Source organism: Lissotriton vulgaris, chromosome 1_1 (genome assembly GCF_964263255.1).
Source record: "Lissotriton vulgaris chromosome 1_1, aLisVul1.2, whole genome shotgun sequence".
In the NCBI taxonomy this organism is placed as follows: Eukaryota; Metazoa; Chordata; class Amphibia; order Caudata; family Salamandridae; genus Lissotriton; species Lissotriton vulgaris.
The window spans coordinates 464,579,742-464,603,212 of NC_141685.1; the positions used below are offsets into that span (position 1 = coordinate 464,579,742).

At 45.3% G+C, this 23,471-nt stretch overlaps 1 protein-coding gene across 5 annotated transcripts in view; it reads left to right on the plus strand.

Moving 5' to 3' along the window:
- The window catches only part of SGIP1 (SH3GL interacting endocytic adaptor 1), a 1,273,000-nt gene that overhangs the window by 727,658 nt on the left and 521,871 nt on the right, over nt 1–23,471 (plus strand). For all 5 annotated transcript variants that reach the window (XM_086953766.1, XM_086953786.1, XM_086953772.1 and 2 more), the window contains exon 10: nt 10,243–10,338. In XM_086953766.1, coding sequence (XP_086809892.1) covers nt 10,243–10,338 — 96 coding nt within the window. The remainder of the gene's footprint in view (nt 1–10,242; nt 10,339–23,471) is intronic.

Here is a 23,471-nt window from a genome sequence, read left to right on the forward strand (position 1 = left end):
GATCTGCAATACATTCCCTTTTAGAAAATGCTGGGGGGAATGTTTGTCTGCTCCAAGAAACCCATCTGTTAGCTAAAGATACCAGGCTAATGAGGGATAGGCAATTTCCACACCAGTTCTGGTCTTCGGGATTGTCCAAACAAAATGGGGTGGCACTTCTCTTTAATGCGCGCTCACAATGCAAAGTGGTCTCTACCGTGACTGAAATTAAAGGACGGTTGTTGGCAGTCGGTGTACAATGGGGGGTGAGGGGGTACACGTTTCACGATAGGATCCTTATATGACCCGAATGAACGACAAGAACCCTTTCTGCGCTTGGCTCTAGCTGAGGTCCTTGCTTCTCCTGATTCTGCACTTCTGATCGGGGGGACTTGAATGTTGTGATGGATCCGGAGTTGGATAGATCAGGACAGAGGGCTACTCAAGTAGGAACGATGTCGCAGGCTGGAAAACAGTGGCTGTCTGACTGTGGGCTGTGTGATGTGTGCCGTGTACAACATCCTAATGAGCCAGACTATACATACTTCTCAGTGGCACACAATACATACGCGCGTCTTGATCACTTTTTAGCCTCATCATCCCTTCTCCCTCACTTGTATGCTGCGGATATCACTCCTCGCTCCCTCTCAGACCATGCCCTTATTTCAGTCCAGCTTCTAGCGCGATGTGAGAGTTCTACCCTTCCGGGCTGGCGACTCCGCAATTTCCTCCTTCACTCTGATGAAGTCACACAGCGAATCCGGGACACTGTAAAACATCATCTCTCTGAGAATGATCAGGTAGGCACTTCCCTCGCTTCGGTATGGGAGGCTTTGAAGCTCGTAGTGCAGGAAGAATTTATTGCGGTTGCAGCGTCTTTCTCGCGACTCTGCAAGGAGAAACGTGCAGAACTGGAGAAGGAGTTGGGAGAATTAGAGGCAGTTCACAAGCGCACCAGGGCACCAAGAGTTTGGAGGGAGTTGGAAAGGAGGCGCCGCATGCTGATACATCTGGATCTAACATGGGGTGAGCATGTGCTCCTGCGACTTCAACATAAATTCTATCTCTGTGGGGATTAGTGTGGGAGGATGCTCTCACATAAACTACGAGCGCAGGCGTCCACTATCCCCTCCATACGGGACCAGAATGCAGTAGAACATACCACGGATGGCCTTATTGCTGATACCTTTCGTCAGTTTTTCCAAAGCCTCTATTCGATGGGGGATACCTACTTACATGATCCAGGGGAATATTTGGCCTCCTGCGCTATCACTCCCTTACTCAAGCCAACGGCTGACAACTTGGACTCCCCTATTCGCATTGAAGAGGTGATATCAGCGATAGCTCAGCTCAAAGTGGCTAAGTCACTGGGTCCAGATGACTTCCCGGCACTGTTCTACAAGACATTTTGCACGGAACTGGCCCCCCTTTTAACAAGACTTTTTAACTCCTTCCTAGACACTGGGAAGGTGACGTCTTCAATGTCTGAGGCAGCGATTTCTGTAATCCTTAAGCCGGGAAAGACCCTGCAGAGTGTGGATCGTACCGACCGATCTCGCTCCTTAATATTGACGCCTCAGTCCCCTCATAGATAACTTTATAGATCTGGACCAGTCCGGCTTTATTACGACACGGCAAGGAGGGGATAATACTAAGAGACTTCTGCACCTCATTGACCTTATAGACCGATCGCGCACTCAGGCCTTTTAGCTCTCAATCTACACAGAGAAGGCTTTTGACCGCCTGGATTGGGAGTACTTATTCGCGGTGCTACGCACATTCGGGTTCAGAGATAATTTTATTCGCTGGGTCCATTGCCTATATGCCTCCCCTACGGCGGTGCTGCGGGTCAATGGTTGCAGGTCGACCTCTTTCCCCATTGCCATAGGCACTCTGCAAGGTTGTCTCTTGTCCCCGCTCCTATTTGCGCTCTACATGGAGCCTTTTACCCAACGCATTTTTTCAAACCCTGACACTGTGGGCCTTAAATTTAGAGCTGAAACACATAAAATCAGTTTGTATGCAGATGATGTCATCCTTTCACTTGCACAACCCCGAATGACGCTGCGTTACCTGACTACGGAGCTTACCACCTTTGTAAAGTTGGCCATAAACCCTGCTGTTTCCAAAGTCGCAAATCCTCAATATCTCTATTCCGGAGACTGAAGTGTGTGATCTCCAACAAGATTTTGCATTCCACTGGGTGTTCACGGATATCACATACCTGGGCATCCGTATTACCTCGTCCATTGCTAGGACAGCCACTCTTAACTACACCCTGCTGATGGAACAGACGCCCAAGGCTTTGGCTGCCTGGTCGCGACTCAAACTGGCGTGGTATGGCAGGATAGCGGAAGTGAAGATGACTGTGTTGCCACACATCTTATACATTTACGAAATGCTTTCTTTGAGCACACTGCCGGGTGCGCTGCCGAAACTGCAGGGACTTCTGAATAAGTTCTTATGGGACAATAGGAAACCGCATCTTGCGTTTGCACATGTGGCTCCCTCGAAAGCCCAGGGGGGGTCTTGGCTTCCCGATGGTGAGTGCCTATTACCAAGCAGCATGCCTCTGATGCATCACGGAATGGAATAGGCCCCATCCAGCAAACATTGGAACTTTATGGACCAAACAGTTTCCCGACAGAATATATGGCGGGAACTGTGGCTTCAGGGCAAGCATAGAGCATGGGGGCTATGCTCCTCTCCGGTTACCTCCCCGACCCTCAAGGTTTGGGATCAATTAGCTGTCCCGAAGGGGTGGACCACCTTCACTTCCCCTATGTCCCCCATAGTTGATAACCCCTACTTTCAGCCAGGATACGCGACCCCGGTCTTTCATCGCTGGAGAGAGGAGGGTTGCAAAAGAGTGGACTCCCTGTTCGACCTCGAGGGCTGATCCCCTTTCATCAGCTACATAGGGATTATGATTTGCCAGCATCAGATGCCTTCCCCTACTCATAGAAACGCACACTGGGTTACGCAGTCGGAGAACTTCGTTCTCATGTCTCGCCCCCTGACATCTTTTGAAAAATCGCTGGTATGTAAAAAGGATGACCGCAAACTCATCTCTGAATTTTATTCCATGATCCCTACACAACCGAAGACACTGCACAAAAGCACAAATCAGATGGGGAACTGAACTAGGGAGGCCCCTTACACACAGAGTGGGAACACATTTTTTACAGAGCACATCACACTGCCTCTAATACGGCGGGGACGGAATCTGCATACAAGGTGGTTACTTACTGGTATTATACTCCAGTGCGCATTAAGAGTTGGGACAGGTCCAAGTCAGACCTCTGCTGGTGGGCGTTGGCACATTAGTCCATTTGCTATGGCATTGCTCGAAGCTAGTGCGTTACTGGACAGCAGTCATTGATGATGTTGATGCCCCTGAGTATACACTGTTGGGCCTTCCCCATCCTAAGTTTTTCCAGCTGAAATCCCTGAAGGGTAAGCAGATCGCCATGGCTTTACTTGCAGCATGGCAGGTACTTCTGACACACTGGGGGTCCCTGACGATCCCAGACCCTCGAGATTGGATTAAAAAACTCTGGCAACTCTTAGCAATGGAGCGCCTGTTACTTAGTGTAGATGGGAGAGGCAAGGATTTTCCTAAACTATGGGCCCTTTTATTTCAGATTCTTACCAAAGATATGAGAGAAATAACATGCCTGAGATATTTACAAATTCTGCATCTCATACCCGTAGACCCACCTGGTGCATCCACAGGTTGACTTGCTAGATGACGGACCATTGTTTAGAGGCAGGGTTGCGCTGACTTGGATAGACACGAACTGATGCGGAGGAAGGGTGGAGGGTGGGTTGAGGGGAGGCGGGGTTGTTTCTTTGTGTTAATGTTTCTTGTCAAAATGGTTCCCTTGCTAGATGCCTTAATGACTCATTATGACCTGAACTCATTGCGTGGTCGCCCTCAGGGATGTAGACCTAAACGCTGTCATTTTCATTAGTTCTCGCTCTGCCGGCATTCTGATGTAGGCAGTTCAGCTGTGTACTTGCTACCTTGTTGCCACGTAATAAAAATGATTGATTCTAAAAAATCTCACAGTATGCAGAATGAGAAAAGCATGTCTTCGGTTCAGTTCTGCCACCTCTCTACTATTCGGCAATTAGTCTCTTCCGCTCAATGCTAATTTAAAATTTGCATTCAGTAAAGGACGTCATGTGTGTTGGTCTTCCTGTACGTCCCCCGCCGTGTAGCCGATACCCTAAGTAATCCCAGTGGTCTTCAAGTTTCTTGGGTTATCAGAAATGCAGGAGATAATTAAGGCCGTTCAAGAGACCATGCTGCAGATTTTCTACGCACTCCTGGCTCTTTCTGGCGCACCTTCATGCCCCAAGTAATCGCAGGAGCTCCTAGTCCAGTTCCTGCTTGCAGGTTCATCCCCATTCCAGGTCCTGTACCGATGACTGTATGTAGGTCTACACCGGTTGTAGGGTCTGTGCTGGATCATTCATAATAGACACTGGAACCAAAATCACCATAGCTGAAAGATCAAGTGCTGATTTTGCTGTTTGATCCCGAATCGACTTAAGCCAGATATCAACCTGACTCTGTACCAATGGCTCTACCAGGGCAGGCGCACCGCAGAGGCTCCTTTAATCTTTTTGGCTTGGAATCTGAACAAGGTACAACACTAGAGTGGTATGATGGTAGGGTAAAGGATGCTGATCCTTGCCCTCAGTATGATGATGACATTTTTCAATGCATTAATAAGAGGCCGGCGGGCTAATACCTCCCTGATACAAGGTTTCATCAATGAAAGTGTGCATCATTTGCAGTATTGGTCCGACGGGGTGGTGTGGTCCTGGAATGGCAGCTGCCATCACTTGAGACGGAGACTAACATAGATTTTGCAACCTGGACCAGCCGCGTCTGAGCCCTTGCTTCCCTGTAAGAAGGCCCTCACTTATAACTTGATGGACTCTTGTTAAAGCCTTGTTCTTGTGCACCAGTGAAGAGGTAGGTGGTTAGGCTTTACAGAGCGGTGCCTAACTATCCTCATTTTCTCACAAAACACCCTACCCTAGAGAGTCTGGTGGTTCAGGCTGCAACCAGCCCCTTTAAAATACAATTCATTCCCCACTATGCCTCCGGATGAGGAGTCCAAGAGAATTGAGAATCTTGGAAAATAATTGTTATTGGATACTTTGACTTTGGGATCAGTCAGTGCAGTCTGCTTTTTTAGTTACAACATGCATAGCCTTTGTAACATGGCAAATGAGATCTAGCCAGAGGTCCTGGAAGACCTTTTAATCTCTCTAATGCATTTGTTTGTGATCTTCAGGATCTGGCAAATAAGTGATTTGATGGCCTTGATACTGCTAATTGCATGGGTTAGGCAATCGGCCCAGCATTGCTGTTATTCTTGGTATCATGCATGGATGAACTCTACAGGGTTTTCTGGAAAATATATAAGTCTTGATCAAGAATAAGTTATTTGATGGCTCACGTCTTTATGGTGAAAAAGTTGATTAGGCCTGAAGCTTTGCATTAGTTCCCACAATCCAAGGGCTACTCTAGGGAACTGGTATATAAAGAGCAATAATGTTTTTAACCACTGCAGCAGTCACCCTAGTCCTTTTGAGGCCAGGGATGTGGGTGTGGCAGACCAGCAGGGTAATCAGTCCTCTCAACTCAGGTCTCCTGTGGTAACAGGCAACAAGCCACTTTAGTTTACCCTTAGCGGCGTACGCCCATCCCATTGGGGCAGGATTCAGTATTTCCTTCCTTCTGGTCCGATGGATTGGCCATACAAATAGTTCAGCATGGCTTTTCACCTTCTCTTTCTTCACAAAATTCAACACCCCCCACCCAACACACATCTGACTACCTTTAAGATGACCATTTCTGTATTCTATTACAGGAGATGCAAGTGTTGCTCTCCTCGCGTGCTACTGTGGGGACGGGGAGATGTGACTCCGAAAGAAGAGGGGATTTAGATTTTCTTGCGGAAGACAAATTCAAAAGTGCTTGCGCTTGCCCAGATCCCTGCTGCTCTGGACTTGGGAGACTGGATGATGTCCATGCATCTGCAGGGCATGTTTTTCCATGTACCAATCTTGCAGTCCCACAGACACTGCCTATGGTTTAAAGTCAGCCAGAGCACATTCAGTGTGCATTGTTTCCTTTCGGCCTTGCCAACTCCCCTCGGGTGTTCAGGAAAGTGATGGCGATGGTGGTGGTCGCGATAGACCAAAGATTGGGGATAGCAATTTTCCTCTAGCATGCAGATTGACTGTTGAAGGCAGGCTTGCCATAGTAATTTGTAGACCACCTAAAGGTCACGGCTAACCGCTTGATTTTCTTGGGGTTCACAATCAAGGAGCCAAAGTTGCACCGGATTCCTTCGCAGAGATTGGTGTTCGTTAGAGCGATCTTGGAAACACTGCAGTTTAAGGTCTTCCCTCCACCACAACCAGTCCAGGAGCATTTCTGTAGTCCTTTTGCTCTGAGTCTCCTTCATCCTCCTGGTCAACTATGCCAGGTGACACTTGGGCTTTGCAGTGGAATCTCAAGTCCCAGTGGGCCCAACACTGAGAAAATTTATTGAATACCATCCAAATTTCTGAAGAGCCTGCTCACAGTTTGCAGTGATGTCTGCTTGAATGCAGTTGGTCCACCCAGAGCTAAAAATGGTGACGGATGGGTTACTACTGGAATGGGAAGTTCATTTAGGGGAGGTGGTGTTCAGAAGACTTTGATCACAAACAGAAGCCTAACTCAATATCAATCTAGAGTTGCAGGCTAATCATGTGATATGAAAGGCTTTGCTGTTGTCCATCAGGGAGAAGCTGGTGCAGGTTCTCAGAGACAACCCCACTGCCATGTGTTATTGCAACAAATAGGGCGGATATGGGTCCTATGTCAGAAGGCTCTGTACTTCTAGAACTGTTTGAAGCATCAGGGCCTTTCCCTAGTTTTGAACTATTGGCAGGATCCTTGAATGCCAGAGTGGATAAGCTAAGCAAACTGACTTGCAGGTCAGGTACAAATAGTGTCTATATCCCAATGTGACACAGAGCAACTTCCAACAGTGGGAAGAATCCTGGATTGGTCTTTTCCCCATGCCAAAAAATGACATTGTCAAAGGTTTTGTGTGTCTGAGTTTCTGTGAGAACACTCACTAGTAGCTTCATTACGGCTAGATTGGAACACTTCTGTACACCTTCCTACCATTGCCTATCCTTCCCCGATTTCTGAAAATAGATTTGGAGTGACTGGGCCCACCAAGACAAATTGGAGCTATGGCGGTCATTCTTCCCAAATGTGGCTCCTTTCCATGTTAGGCAATGCCATAACTCTACCAGCCTTCTTTGCTTCCCTAACCCAGGAAAGGAAAGACTTCATTGACTGGACCCCAAAAGGGCATAAAGCTTTGTTGATAGCACCAAGGAACCCTTTTTTGTGTTTTTTTTTAGCAAAGAAAGTGGGAACTGTGCAGAAGAGTACCCTCCTGAGGCGATTGGCCTCTGCATCAAGATTTTCTATTCACTGGCCAAGAAGCGGCCCCTGGAAGGTCAAGAGAGCCAACTCCACCAGGGCCCAGACTGCTACCAGTGCACATTCTCAAAGCACTACTGCCTCTACAGCCACGTTTGGTGGGAAGGGTATTTCATCTGCTCGGTCCTGCAAGACGTTTTGGTTCTCTCCAAAGACACTCTACCTCAGAAGTTACTGCTTTGGTATGTATTCTAACTAGAGGAATTTGCAGTTAATGGTATCCATCGGAAAAGCAAGTTACTTACCTTCGATATTGCTCTCTGATGGATACTCTAACTGCAGATTCCTCACTGCCCTCCCATCTCCCTGTTCTATGAAATGGCCTCCATCTATTAACAGGGATGTGGAATTCCTATAGCCCAACGCCCAGGACATATTGTTTGGGGTCAAGGGGAACAAGTTTTAATGTGTATTTTGTACTTGGGACAAGTAGGCCTAACCCCCTGCAGCACAAACCCTTTGGCTGCCAGTTTGTAGTAGCACATTAAGGGCAAGGCAAGGGAAGGTCACTGCCTGAAGTAAAGTTATTATTTGTGTGCCTATGTTAATGCTGTTCAAACTTGTATTTATGGTTCATTCATTGAAATCATTTATTATTCGGGTGAGCACTCTAAGTAAATGTAAGTTCTGACTGCACTACTGACAGTGGTTACAGTATAAAAATGTGTACTCACGGTTTCAAAGTTTACTAATATGAGGCTATGCATAATGCACCCAGAATGCTCTCTGATTAGATGCAAATATTTGCAGAAGCTTAAGAGCAGGATTAATGACTCTTTGCTTTCAATATAAAATGTTCCTAAAAAAGAAAGTAGGAAAAAAAAAAAACATTTTGATAAACTACTGTGAAATTTCAGGTACCGTTTCTTTGCAGCATCATGTAGTAAAATGTGTTGATGCATGCTAGTATTTTGCAAAAACACTCATATTGGAAAATCAGTGTAACCAGTTTCAATAAGATCATGAGAAACATAAAAATAAACAAGCACTGGCAAAGCCAGTAGGTCTGAAATTAGTGGTCAGCCCTCTAGTTTTGCCAATACGTGACTTGTTTTGGCATGGTTTCTGTAAAGCCTTCTTGGTGTGAGAGCTTCCGGGCCCTCACCAATATAACAAACATTGGCAAAAGCAAAAAAAAATTGTCTGAAAAGAGCACACACTGCCACACCAGTTACTGCCACTGAACAAAACCACTCTGTGTGCCAACATACTCCCCATGAAAGAGCCAAACACTGCCACCCACAGCGAAGCCAGCCGATACAGAGAGAGGGGGAGAGAATTTTAACGAAGACAATAGGTTGTGGTCAACTCCAGACCAAACTAGTGGCCCTATTACGAAAGAAAGTCTCAAAAGTGCACCCCTGGTATATGTCCTTGCATTAAGTGCAGCTATATGGCTTTCGTGAATTCACAAGAATCTACAGAAGTAGGGCAAGAAATGACTCCCGGAAAATATCTGTAAATTTCAGTTTATCATGAGCAAATATGCATGTGTAGATTTGCTCATGTGAAAACCCAAGTGTTTGCAAGGTCACCCCCCCATCAACCACTCTTCTCCCAACTCTGGAAGAAGGTCTACGTCCGCCACTGTCAGGAGCAAATCTCCAACACTTCTAAGCATGGGAAAAGTTTAGATAAGAGTTGTTGAAAACCCCTAAAACATGCAAGTCAGTAGATCTGCACAGACCCAAAGGGCATTCCAACCCTGGAACCACCGCTCACCACTACCCCCAGTCCCAGCATGCAGATCCGCAGAAACACGGCAATACAGTGATTGTTAGCATTCAAAAACCACCACTGCATGAGCCCTGGCACAATCAGAGAGGCTATACAAGAGCTCCCATACAATGAGATTGCTGCCACAATCAGTCGCCAAACCACATGGAGCCAAAGGGACAAGTGGATTTTGTTACAGGACAAGTAGATTTATGAAGCAACTTGCCCCATGGACAAGTAGATATTTTAATAAATTCCACACCCCTGTATTAACACCTTCCATGCTCATGACAAGGTCAGCTCGTCATGCAGTACACCGGAGCTGTGCTTATGACGAGCTGACCTTGTCATGAACAATGGGGGATCATGCATATCCAGCACAGGAGGGGAAAACCCTTAGCAGCCAAGAGGTTAAGGGCCCAAGTTAGGAATCTGCACAGTGGTACTGAGAATTATAACCATGAGCTTGACATCAGCATGCTGCAGGGACACTTGTGTGCAGCTCCTCTTTCTGATTCAACGCAGGAGTATTGCTTTCAAATGGTTCTTGATCCAGTCTTGTCCTGCGGAGTATTTTAAGATGAGGAATCTGCGGTTAGAGTGGCCAGTAGAAAGAGCATTACTGAAGGTATGTAACTTTGTTCATTGATTCCAAAATTCTGATAGCCACGCAGTACTCCACAAAATGTAGGATGCCCATACGTTTTTATCTATTGGTGGAATGAATGGTGACTATTAAAAAAGGAACTATACTAGAAGCAGTAAAAGGGCTAACAAACTAGTAAAATAAAAAATGACACACCTATTTAACCTAATCGAGGAACTGGGTAGTAAAGGGAGGAATATGCATGCTTATGTTTTTTGTGATATATTTATGAAATAAAGAGCCTAATTTCACATTTACTTGTTTAAAATTTTGCATCTTCGAACCAGTTTAATAACATTGTAAAGGATCAAGATATTGATCAGCAGTGGAATCAAATTAATGAAGTATAACTCAATCAATATTTTGTTTTCAGTTTCTTTAGGTGAACCTGAAATATGGGGTCTTGTTGAATCGCTTAACTCTAGCATAGAGTCCCCAACGATAACATCGCAACCTTTTCCAGCTGGAAGTAAGTAGCTCTTGAGTTTGAGTATTTAGTTTGACTATTCTAACAGCACTCCTGCATTCTAGTCCTGGAATTAATATATGTATATTTAAATGTGATGTCTGCAAATGTTTTTGTGCATGGTACTAGGTGTAATATTGCTTAATAAGATTTTGATTTCAATGGTATTTGCAGCTTGTGAAAAAACATTTGGTCTCAGGAACTTTAATTCCCTTGGGGCATGTTTGCACTGTATAGAACGCAAAAAAATGAAAATATATCTCTACGTTATGGGTGTTGAACGTAGGGACTGTCATCTGTGTACTCATCTGAACTCCTGAATTTCAATATTGTTAGGGATGCAGTGTTTCAGCCACTTTCAATGCAGTATATAGGAAGATCAGACCTAAGAAGTTACCCTAGCATGGTGTGGTATTTCATGTTATCGGACTGACTTGATTGTTAGCTGAACTAAAAGTGTTGACCTGATTCATTCATTTATTTTGTGTGTTATTCTAAAATGTCACTTTGTGGTTACTTCGGTGTAGGAAAGGTTTATGCTTAGTAATAGGAGGACGTAGTTCATACGTTACTGTCTGTGAAGGAGTACCTCTAATCAATATTCTTTATAACAGATGGGCGAAGTTAAAGAAATTGGGTTATTAGTTGTAAAGGGTGAGAGTCCTTCACAAGTCATTAGTCCTCAAACTTCACTTTACTAGGAACTTAGTACCTCATTGTAGCACTTGACTCTCTCTTGGTAGCGAAGCAGAGGAGTCCAAGGCCTACTCAGGGGTGGTGGTGTGGGCTAGCTGGTATACAATAACAATCACAAACATTGTCTAATCAGTACTTTTTTATAACTAGGAAAAGTACTTTATCACACGCACCTAAGTATTATTAATTACTTTGCAAATAGGCAGTCAGAAATACCTTTGGTGAACCACAGAATAGTTGGCACCCCAGCAATCCTTAACTATCAATCACTGTACTACTACACACATGTATAAACACATTATAATAGGGAACCTATAAGTCCAGCTTACTGGCTGTCACCATAATTATAAAAATAGAAAAATGGCATTTAAACTTGGGGATGGCGTTAATAACATCTTCTGATGGCGTTCTCTCCAAGATATTAACATGTCTTTCAGACCCACTCTTCATGTATATGTATTCAACAAAGCATTGCAATGTGGACATGATTCCCTTTTCTATATTTTACACTGCTACTATTGCAGTCTATCCTTCGTCAGTTTCTGTGGGCTTGCCCTGGTCGGGTGCAATTTGACAAGTTAATTAGCAGTTAGAAATATGATGGTAATGTTAAAAATGCTTGTTAAGTGCTCGAATGCCGAGGCGTCTTGGCGCTGGTGTGTAAGTGGAGCGGAATGATGTACTCAAAGCTACGCTGAATTAAACAGCCAGGATTTCAGGGTTTTCCTGAAAGATGAGAGATTCGGCTGAAGTCTCAAGGCCACCGGCAGTTTGTTCCATAGTAGGGCCGCACAACTAGAGAGAGCGCGGCCCCCCATCTGGCCAGTCTATACCTTGGTATACAGATCAGGCCAAGATTGGCCGACCGTAGGTCTCGCGAGGGGGTATAAAGCCTTAACCTATCCTGACAGTCCTCAGAGCCACCGCCATATCATGCCTTGTGCACCCGGCAGAGTGCCTTCTACTCAATTCTCTGCTGGACAGAAAGCCAGTGTAGTGCTCTTCTGCCCTGAGTGGTGGGGTGGCCCTTCGGAAGCTTTAGAATCACTCGTACTGCAGTGTTCTGCAGTGATTGAAGTTTGCTAATTTGATGCTTATCGATCCCCAGGAACATCTCGATGCAGTAATCCAATCTGGACATAAAAAGGGCGGCCATTACAGTCTTCTGAAGTGCCCGGGGAATGAAAGGGAAAATTTTACGCAGGGTCTTAAGTATGAAAAAGCTAGCCAATTTTAGGCTATTCACCTGAGCTGACATGTTCAGTTTATCGTCCAAAATGACCCCAAGATTCCTCCCCTTCTTTGCAGGTAAAGGACGTTCCCCCGCCTCCTGCGGCCACCACAGGTTGCTCCAGATTGGTGATCCGTTCCCAAATTTGATCACTTCTGTTTTCTCCGTATTCATTTTGAGGAAACTCACTCATCCACTCCATGACATCCTTCAAACAGGAATCTTGCCGCAGTTAACTCGGGCATGTCTGAGACGGATATCACCAGTTGCGAGTCATCCGCGTACGACACAATGATCAAGCCGTTTTTCCTCACCAACCTGGCCAGCGGCTTCAAATAAACATTAAACAGTGTTGGGGACAAAGCTGAACCTTGCGGCACACCTCAAGGCAGATTAAAATCAGTTGGAATCCCCTCAGCCGCAGCGATCAGGACAGATTCCGTGGAGTGTCTTGGACGAAAGCAGTGCTAGGATGGATTGAATAGCTTGTTAATATCCAAGTATTGACTTAATGTTTTACTGATCGATTTTTCAAGGACTTTGGCTACTAATGACAGACCTGAGATTGGCCGATAGTTTTTTTATTCAGTGGGGTCCAATGTAGCTTTCTTCAAGATCGGCCTGATACTGACTGTCTTCCAGGCTGCCGGGTAGATCCCAGATACCAGGACTTATTTAATCAAAGAAGTAAGGGTTTCACTGATTCTCTCCTTCGCCAGATGCATGAAGGCCGGGGGACAGGGGTCACCGGGTGAACCAGATTCAATAGATTTTAAAATGTCTATTACCACCACTTTCGATAAGGGGTCAAAACGTGTCAATTTACATGGCACTGTCTCCTCCCCCTGGGGGAGTTGATGTGTACCAAACAAAGTGTTTGTGTTAGTCAGGTCATCATATATTGTTTGCACTTCGTTCTGGAAGAAAACCGCCAGCTGATTACAGAAAACCTGGTCGGATTTAAACAGACTGCCCTGCTGGGGTATTGCTGAAAAAGACACAGATTTGAACAGCACTTTTGCAGAATTACCAGCTTCCTGGATTTTCGAGGTAAAATGCGCTCTCTTGGTTGCCAGAATGACCATCTTTATATTTATTCAAGGCCCCGTTGTAGGCATCTTTGCTACTCCTACTGTAGTCCACTCTCCAAAGACGCTCAAATCTTCTACATTCAACTTTCAAGCTTTTAAGTTCAGGGCCATATCACGTTGTCCCCAAAGGGTGCCTGTTTGCTGTGGTGGTGTGCTCAGGAGCAACACAATTGACCACTCCTTGGATCCATTCGTTGAACTGGGTGGCAGCCACCTCATTATCTAAAATTGGAGGTGAGTGGTCAAGAGCAGACTCTAAGCCTTTGCTTGTTATATTATTACATCGCCGGAACGTGACCTTAGTGGCTTTGTGAGGAGAGCACCTACCAGTCGCCTTGGCCCTAACCTCAAGAAACACTGCCTTATGGTCCGTCCAGGGAAGGGCCTCTACCCGGCCCAATGAGATATCTGGGTGATTGGAAAATAATGCGTTTAAAATATGGCCCACTTGGTGTGAGGGTTCAGACACTAACTGATGCAAACCGTACGCTTCCATGGTATCTAAAAGTCTACCCGTCTCCGGGTTAGTACCCAGCTCCAGTTGGCAATTAAAATCACCTAATATTGTAAAAAATTCAGAATCAGTACAGGGTCCCATATAGGACATGAGGGCCGGTGGGAAAGCAGCTCTAGGGTCTGGCGGTCGATAGACCAATAGGCCATAAAATACAGTTCTGTCCTTGAGCCTAACACAAAATTGCATCGCTTCGGCCTAGAGATCAGCCACTGCTTCCACCTGAACATTCAGGGCCTCCTTGTAAATAATGGCTATGCCGCCCCCTCTACTGCCTGGTCTATCTTGGTTCAGAAATGCATAGCCAGATGGCAAGCCACGTTCCAGTCGGGGATTAAGGTTATGTCCGTCCAGGTTTCTGTTACAAAAACCATATCTGGATCATGCGCTTTCAGTAGTATTTCCAACTCATATTTGTGTTTCACTACAGAACATGTATTCAAAAGAATGCACAAAAGCCTATTTGCTAAGATAGCCACCGGCCCTTGGTCATAAAAGAGTGGGGAGGTATTGTCATGAGGCCAGAGACCGTCCGGGCTTCCCCCTTCCGTCTGACGGGCTTCCCCGCCCTTCTTCCTGCTACTCATGCGAGTATTCCCATCAACTCGATAGTCAGTGTGTGCAGAAAAGTATTCCCCTCTCACCGTCCACATTAAAAATTACGCAGTCTCTGCAGGGCTCCCCCCAGAGCTTCAGCAGCTTCTCTCTGGAGTATCTTAGGGGCCCAAAACTACAGGGGGCACGTTCCGTGCGCTGATGAGCGCAGACAGGCTTGCCTTCGGCGTGCGTCCGCTCTGCGCTCGCACCAGCGTGGTTTTTAAGGAGTTTGGAAGGTGAGCAGTTAGAACGCTAACCCAGTTGAGGCGGGCCCGCTCTTACAGACGGATACCGCGGGTTGTAGCGTTACATGATCTTTACCCAGGAGAGTGTGACAGTGAAATGTATACTGGAAATCTAAGAACATACACAGTATCTTTAAAAACAGCTTAACAGTTAAGAACTCGCACAGTGGGCACACTCGCAACCCGAGTGACAGCCTTTCAGCAGCAACACTCAAGCCCCAGCTTTACACATTCTTTAAGTGCCATAAGGAGTACAGTTATCTCCAAAGAGACCGCACTTGGTGTACATGTTTATTCTCCAATTGATACCTAACGTAAATCGCTAGTCTTAAATATGGTGAAAATGTGCGGTGGCACAGATTTCTTCCATAAGGTATATTGCAGACAGCACACTGACTTTACAGTAAAGCACTACAGAACTACCCTTTGAACACACTCTAATATTAAAAGGCCGACACACGGTCAGTACCAATTCCCAAAGGGTCCCTTCTGTGGAAGACTACCTGTATGCAGATATTGGGCTGAGATAGACTGTAGTCTCACATGATTGGCCTCAGTGGCGTAGCAAGGTCAGGTGGTATCCGGTGCGGAAAATTTCGTGTCACCCCCAGCTTGACAAAATTGCAAAAATATGTGTTTAAAGCATATATGTTGCCCATTTTGTTACCCCCCCTCAGTGATGACACCAGGGGCGGCCCGCACCCACCACACCCCCTTCCTACGCCACTGATTAGCCTGCACACATGTGTGCTCCCTTGGTTTTGTGAAACCAGCACAAAGCCTCTTGTCTTGGCTGCACAGCAGCAACTTTATCATGAAAGGCAAGCCCTGGCGTTCAGCACTCTCATTCCATTTGCACAGAATTTATCTAGAGTGAGACTCTAGCAGTGAGACTCGCTGGCAGTACAATTCCAAAACCAGGTTGTCAGAAAGTCGAAAATCCAATGAGATAAATGTGCAGAACCTATTTCTTACTTGTTCACTTTGTCAACCTGACAAATTCTGTTTAAAGAAGTTAACTCAAGAGGCTGGGTTCTGCTCTCAACATGGGGTTCAGATAATTCCATAGTCTAGTGCCTGTTACTTTTAGTGAGCTGTATGCATGCTTTAGTCGCCTAAGTCATTTTTAAGGTCTCGCCTACGCAGCGCGTATGCGCTTCATAGGATGAGACTTCTTGAAATGGATTTGCTTTTGTCCCCAAAACGTGCACTTGTTGCATTGCTTTCAATGGCAACGCATGCACGTTTGGCGATTCCCTTGCGGGAGCGAGCAGTGGCGCCATGTGTCAGCAATTATCGCGCGTTGCTGCTCTCTCCCGCAAGGGAAACGCCCTCCCCCCACACTCCACTGTCGGAGCCTTTCCCCCTCCCCCTCCATTCCTAATGCGCACAGTTAAAACTAAAATCATGAGCGTTCAATAAGAAAAGTGCTGTCAGATTGACAACATTGAATTCAAGTTTTGACACCAACACAAGAGGTGTCACTGCAATTTACAACCTTGGAGGATACATGTACCGAATACAAACAGTGGATGCCTAAGGAAGAGGATTTAGCAGAGACAGCAAATGTTAGCGTGCAATGTAGAAAGGAGGCAGCAGGTAATGAAAGCTTATAATAATGGACATTTTATTGACTGCTGATTCATCGCATCCTAATGCTTTACTAAAAGATTATATTACTGAATGGAATGGCACTCTTATCAGACTTAGAAGGCGGACAGACCTCTCGAGATTTAAACCTCTAACCCCTGGTTAATCATTCTGAAAAGGAGACACATGAATTCACTTACCTACTTTGCGAATCTAATTAGAAGGTTAAAAACAGGAGATGAGGGTGCTAGAAAATATGAATTTACCAAAGTTGATGAAATGATTTGAAGGACTCTGCGGAATTTGCAATTAAAGTAAAAAAAAAAAAAGAAACAAAAATCTAGATCAATATATAGTGTAGATTCTGCAAGGGCCGCAAAACCAAAGAAGTCCTTGGCAGACATGGTTCAATGTTAGTTCAAGTTTAGGACAAGACTCAAATTAACAATTGTGATTTATTTCCCCAACATTTTTAGTATCCGATTGAATGGTGTGAGACACCTAGTTCAGGACTTCTCACCAGCCATCTAGTTAAAGAGCCTGATATTTATGTGAATTGTATCTCAGTACAAGACCGGAGAAACTCGGGCCTATACTGCAGGGTCAAACTGGAGCTAACTAAGGACTGGAGCTCCAATCCACTGAGACTTTCACAACAGTGGCCTTGGCAAGTCAGTGAAAATTGCAATATGCCTACATGCCATGCTATTTCGATTTTAATTGCGCACATAGGATATCCCTGAACATAAATAAGCTAGCTGATAAACTGGGAAGATAAGGAGAACAGAGTGAACTAGAAGAGCCAGGTTTTTGATGCATTTTTCAATTCTTGAACAAAACTAATTGAGTTGAAAGACCCTGGGTAAGTTTATGACATAAGTTTATTCATCCCCTTCACCTTTGAATATCAAACAAGCTAAGCAGTATTATTAAATCTGCAGTTTTTAGAGAATTCTAATGTATGTTATTATATTACATGTTTTTAGCTGGTGTATAGCATGCTAATTCATGATTCTTAAAGTACTATGAAATGTATTTTTTAATTAAATCTGTACTTTTAATATTTGCTTTGTTAAATCAAATAAAGGTAATTTGATGATGATGAGAACAGAGTTCATTAGAAGAGCCAGGTTTTTGATGCCTTTTTGAATTCTTGAAAAGAATTGATTGAGCAGAGAGATCCTGGAAGAAGTTTCCAATGTCTTGCTCCCAGATAGGAAAGATATATCTCGGGCGAGGGTCCGACTGATGCACGGACTGTGGGTCAGATATAGATATTAAGGGAAAGGCAGTGCTTAATTAGATCCAGTGGTATATAAGGCCACCGGCACTCGTTTTGATGACCCACACTTATTTCTCTGCATAAAACATTTACAGAGAGTAAGAGAGGAAGAACACACAAAGTAGAAGAACAGAGAAAGAAAAAGACGGAAAAATTTAGCAAAGGGAAACAAGTATTGGCATAGCAATAGGTCTCGCCTTTGGGACCTTATAAGTGTTTAGCCATGCAACACTTGTTGCACCAAGGATATTGTGCTGGATAACTAAACACTTATAAGGTCCCAAAGGCGAGACCTATTGGCTATGCCAATGCTTGTCTTTGTTGCAAGGGGTTTCAATCAATTCACAGTGTCGAGGGGCTGAATATACTTCTGGTTTAGATAAAAACCTGTGTATAATGGTGCAAGATACTAATGTAATTGGCTGGCCGTACAAGTCATCCGATTTAACAATTGTCAGAGGGTATCATACTGGGATCGAAATAATTTCATAGAAAATATTTGGAATGAGGAGTATGAAGCAGTGAACTGTCCACTTTCTTTACTCTGGCTGGTTAGTGTGGGCAACTTGATTCTGGTACAAGCGTTTTAGATTTGTTTGGCTCTCTTTTCCAATCTATTTCTAGATGCTGTAGTTTCTATGTTTAATTGGTTGTAAAAAATATCCTGAGTCTGTGTTTTTCAAGAGCTGAATTTCGAACCCTGGTAATTTTATTTCAGTTGTATGCAGAAATGAGGAAGGTTGCCTACGTCCCAGCTCCTGGAGCAGTGCTAATAGTTTGGGCCTCCTCTGTCCAATGGAAATTTCACAAAATAACAAACTTCACATCTTCAAGGCTGTGCCACTATTTTTTCCAGGCTACTGTTTAAAATGTTTCCCAGCTAAAACAGGAATATGAAATACCGTTGTGGTTTTAAAAAAAATGACTACAGGTTAGCGATTACTAAGCTCCTTATCCACCCAGCTCAGGTATATCATGAAATTCATTTAACAGGTATTGGTACATGAGGTGCCTTTCTTTTTTTTCTTTTCTTTCTTGATTTTTAGTTAACACAACTCAAATACAATTATGCATTGTCAATGCTGGGGTACAGTACAAATTGTTAGTACCATGAGCATCTTATCTGCTTATTTAAAATTACATTGGGAGAGACTTATTCATACATAATACTGCATGAAACTCCGTAAGGTTACACATGGTTATGTAGGGTACATCCCCAACATTCTCACAATCAAGCTAGGGTTGCGACCCCATCCCCACTCCCTTCATGATTCGTAGCCTCTTCATTGTCTCCTGCACCCTCAGGTTCTTCAGTTTCTTTACCCACCAGGTATTGTTGGAGTATACTCCAATACACCGTTGGCCTGCAGAGATAGGAGTTTGCTGTAGGCCTCAGATTGTGTATTACAATAAATCATGTCCCTTGTCCATTTCTCGATAGTTGGGATCGGGCCCCTGCCCCACCGCATCGCAACGCACATTTTAGCCAGCAATAGCCCCATCGCCACTAACTGTCTGACTTCTTTATTAATTGCCTTGTTGTACCCCGGACAGCGAGGAGCGGGTCCAGGACAAGTGTAAGCCCGGGTATTTTGTTTACTACGTAGAATATTTTCCCCTAGTATTCTGGTATTCCAGGGCAACTCCAGGCTACATGCATAAAGCCAGCTTCTGGTTCCATGCAACGGTGACATGATTCAGTTTCTCGTGAGGCATATCTGAGCAAACGTTCTGGGCTTCCTTGTCCCCAATTACATGTCCCAAATCTCTGTCAGCCCTGTCTAGCTTTCAAATGCTGCGATCTTCTGTTTTCTTGTATTATATTATAAATCCTAGACACTAGTTTTGCAGAGGAGGGGGCTCGGTTAACGTGAGAGAGGGCTAGCAATTCAGATGCTCCTGGAGGTATTTTCCTAATAGTACCTTCAAAGCATGCTGCATTCTGAAGTGCTGGTAGTGCACCAAGGGTGAAGGAGTATGTCCCTCAGCTAATATATGCACCCATTTGCTGAATTCTCCTCCTTGAACAGGTCCCCCACTTTGGTGATGTTTACCCTGTGTAAAGCTTTGGATACCTCACTCTTTGCCTGTTGGGAACCAAGTGAACCAATCCAGGGGAGATAGGGGTGAGTACAGAAACGCACTCGCCTGTCTGTCAACAGGTTGTGCCAGGCATGAGTTGTGGCATTGAGGGAGTCCAGAATGCTGTGTTTTCTAGCTGGTGCTCAAAACAGTGCCTGTGGGAGTGTATCTGAATCAACTGTTATTTTCTCTATATGTATGTGTGGAAGGGACTCAGGGCAGTGTATCCAAGCATAAGCGTGTGAACACTGAGCTGCTCTATAATATAGATCTAGATCTAGGTCTGGGGTGTCAAGGCCCCCCATGGAGTATGGCAAAGTGAGAGTCTCCCATTTCACCCTGACCTGTTTTCCCACCGAAGTTAACTTAATCAGGAGAGACCTCATCTTGGAGAATATATGTGCTGGGAGAACCATGGGAATGTTTTGGAATAATAATAGCAGTCTAGAAAGAACAACCGTCTTCATTAGTGAGATCCACCCCAACAATGAAAGTAGCAATCGTATCCATTTGGCCACATCATCCTCAAGCCTACCTAGGATTTTCCCATAATTGTCAGTGAGATCTACCTCTGAGTCTGTATGCACCTGTATCCCCAGATAAGACAGATTATGTGGTCCATCTCAGAGGGAATTGCATATTTGGTTGCTGAGTGGATGAGGTTCACGGGAAAATTAGGGATTTGGTCCAGTTAATATTTAGACCAGACAACTGCCCGAAACGGACGACTTCATTCAGAACCTGATTGAGGTGCGTTGCGGGGTCTCTAACGTATAGGAGCATGTCATCTGCATAAGCGGAGGCAATAAATTGATAACTTGAGAAGCGTACCCCTCTATGGCCGTGATATTCCCTGAGAGCACACAGCAGAGGTTCGGCAACCAGTGCGTATAATAGTGGAGACAGAGGACACCCCAGTCGTGTGCCTCTAGAGATAAGTATTGGTGACGTCACCCTGTTCCCAAGCCTGACTTTGCCCACTGGAGCTTCATACAGCATTTTCACTAGCTGAAAAACGACTTCCCTGACCCCAAACCGTCTCAGTACTGGGCCATTTGACAGAGTTGAACCGTTTTTCTGCTTCTAAAAAGACTGCCGCAGCTTTGACGTTTGAGTTAATGTGCTGAATCGCTACAAAGAGTGTCCTGAGAATAGATGTTGGATTACTTCCAGGGACGAATCCCGCCTGCTCCACCCCCACAAGTCCAAAGATCAAGGGCAAAATTAAGTTTGCCAGTATTTTGACAAATAGTTAACGTAGCTACATTGAGCAGAGAACAGGGGCTTATATGAGGAACACTCATTAGGGGGGTTTCCAGGTGTGAGAACGGTTACAATTATAGCCTCTCGCATTGAGGGGGCATCACTTTACTCTCCGCCATCTCCTCAAATAGTGTGACGAGTTGCAGTATAAGCAGGTGATAGCCTAACTTGCTTGGCTGGGCTATGAACACAGAAGAGATCATGTCCCACACCAAATTCATTCATCTTGCCCATAGGACAGAATGGGGAGGCTGTGTAATATATTTTCCAGCCTATCTTCCCATAGGCTTGAGATGTAGAGGTGAAGTTTAGTGTGCCTGAACTCACAATTCAATAACACATCTTTTTATGAAGGTGTATTTTGCGTTGTGTGTTTAGAAACCACTCTTTTAGATGTGGCTGGGTTTTTGTGCTCCAACATTTCTTTGTCTCTCTGCTTGATTGTGGATTGACTATCTGGATTTGAAGGTGCTAGAATCTGGGGAATGTCTTGACCCAGGGGAGGAGGTGAGACTGCAACAGGCAAACCTGCATCTGGAGTGTAGACAGGAGGAGTAGCCCCTGGAGGTGAAGAGGCCTAAGCTGCTGCCATAAAACGATGGTTTCATCTCCTGCTGAGTGATTAAGGATCCAGACCCCCACTATCAAATGAAGGTGTCACTGGCAGGAAGACACCCAGGACTGGTGTGGACAGGTGTCAGTGCCCCCTGAACACAAAGACTTCAAAGACATTGAAGAGTATAACTATGAGAGCTGAAACCCCTGAACGTTGGAGGAATATCAAGACTGAAAAGGATTGAACCTACTTCTTGGTCAAGAGGAACCTCTGCCAAGGAAGAAACAGCTGAAGAGACTGAAGGAATGGACCGACCCTTGCTGTGTGTTCTTGGGCTGGCCTGCAGTTTGCTGCTTTAACCAAGGAGAGGCTAAAGGACTTTGATGTGTGCTGTGTCTGGAAGTAACTTTTCCCCAAGGCCCTGAGTAGAGCTGGCTCCCTGTTGTGGAATCTCTGGAATACAAAAATTTCTAGGAGTGTGTCTCAGCGACGCTGTGTGCGCCTGCTTTTTGCAGCCTGAGACCCTCGTTAGAATTGCGCTGTAATCGTGGGCACCTGGAGTCCAAGCGACTCAACAACGAGGTGTGCTGTATGCTTTGTGCAGCCTGAGCCCTTCGTGAGGATTATCCTGTGATTATGTACACCTGGAATCCAAGTGAGTCTCAGCAACGCTGTGTGCGTGTGCTTCGTGCAGCTTCAGACCTTCGTGAGGATTGCCCTGTTATTGTGCACACCCGGAGTCCAAGTGAGTCTCAGCGACTTTGTGTGCGTGTGCTTCTTGCAGCCTGAGACCTTCATGAGGATTGCCCTGTGATCGTGTGCACCAGTAACTTAAGTGAGTCTCAGCGATGCTGTGTGTACAGCCTGAGACCTTCGTGAGGATTGCCCTGTGATCGTGCACACCGAAGCTCAAGTGAGTCTCAGTGATGCTGTGTGCGTGTGCCCTGTTGCAGCCTGAGATCTTCGTTATCGCCAGCCCCCAGGACCGGCATCCCTACAGAAGCTGTGCCGACGTCCCAAGCCTGCTGTTTCCAGAGCGGGACCTCGGACCAACCACGATGGGAGAGGGCCCAGGTGCCACTGCCCGGAATCCACAAAGTTGTATTGGAGGCCCAAGTCGCGAGAAGAGGAGAGCGAGGTCGCACCCCCCAGGTAACGTGTGTCGCCGCCTGGGGCAGGGTGCAGACTCGGAGAGAGACGCCCTCTCCCATTCTTGCAACGCAAGCCTCTGCTTCAGCTCGTATCGCGGCCCGTACTTGCCAAGGAGTGGCAGTACCGGGGCCAAGTGCGGAGCTGCACTTTGGTATACACCATAGCTGTGTTGGGGGCATCTGTTGGCGGAAGCTGACCGAGAGTCAGTAAGAGTAGGGGAGAGACCGTCTAAAGCACTGTGATCGGTGCTGGAGTGTATTAAGCATTATTTGTGCAATAGGAACTACCTGATTCTTGCATTACGCATTGTATTATTTCTGCATTACCAACTGCCTGATTGTTGCATTACGCATTGCATTATTTCTGCATTACAAACTGCCTGATTGTTACATTACGCATCGCATTAGTTTGCATAACTAACTGCCTGATTGTTGCGTTACGCCTTGCATTATTTTGACATTACGAACTGCTTGATAGTTGCATAACAAACTGCATTATTTTTACATTGCGAAGTGCCTGATTCTTGCATTACGAACTGCATAGTATTGCATTACGACTGCAGTGGATCATCTAGAATGTCTCATTATTATCGCCAGAACCTACAAGGGCTGGCAGGCCTAAAAACCAGCCAGGAGAAATATTACAAATATGCACATGTTGGATTTATATTGTGTAGTCTCATTGTATATCTTTTTATATAAATATATTCTTGTTTTTATCAAACTCCTGTGGAGTCCATGTGTGTTGTCATCATTGGGTTACTGAGAGCGTGGTTGCAAATACTTTACACACTTACCTTGAAGATAAGCCTGGCTGCTCATGCCAAGCTACTGAGGG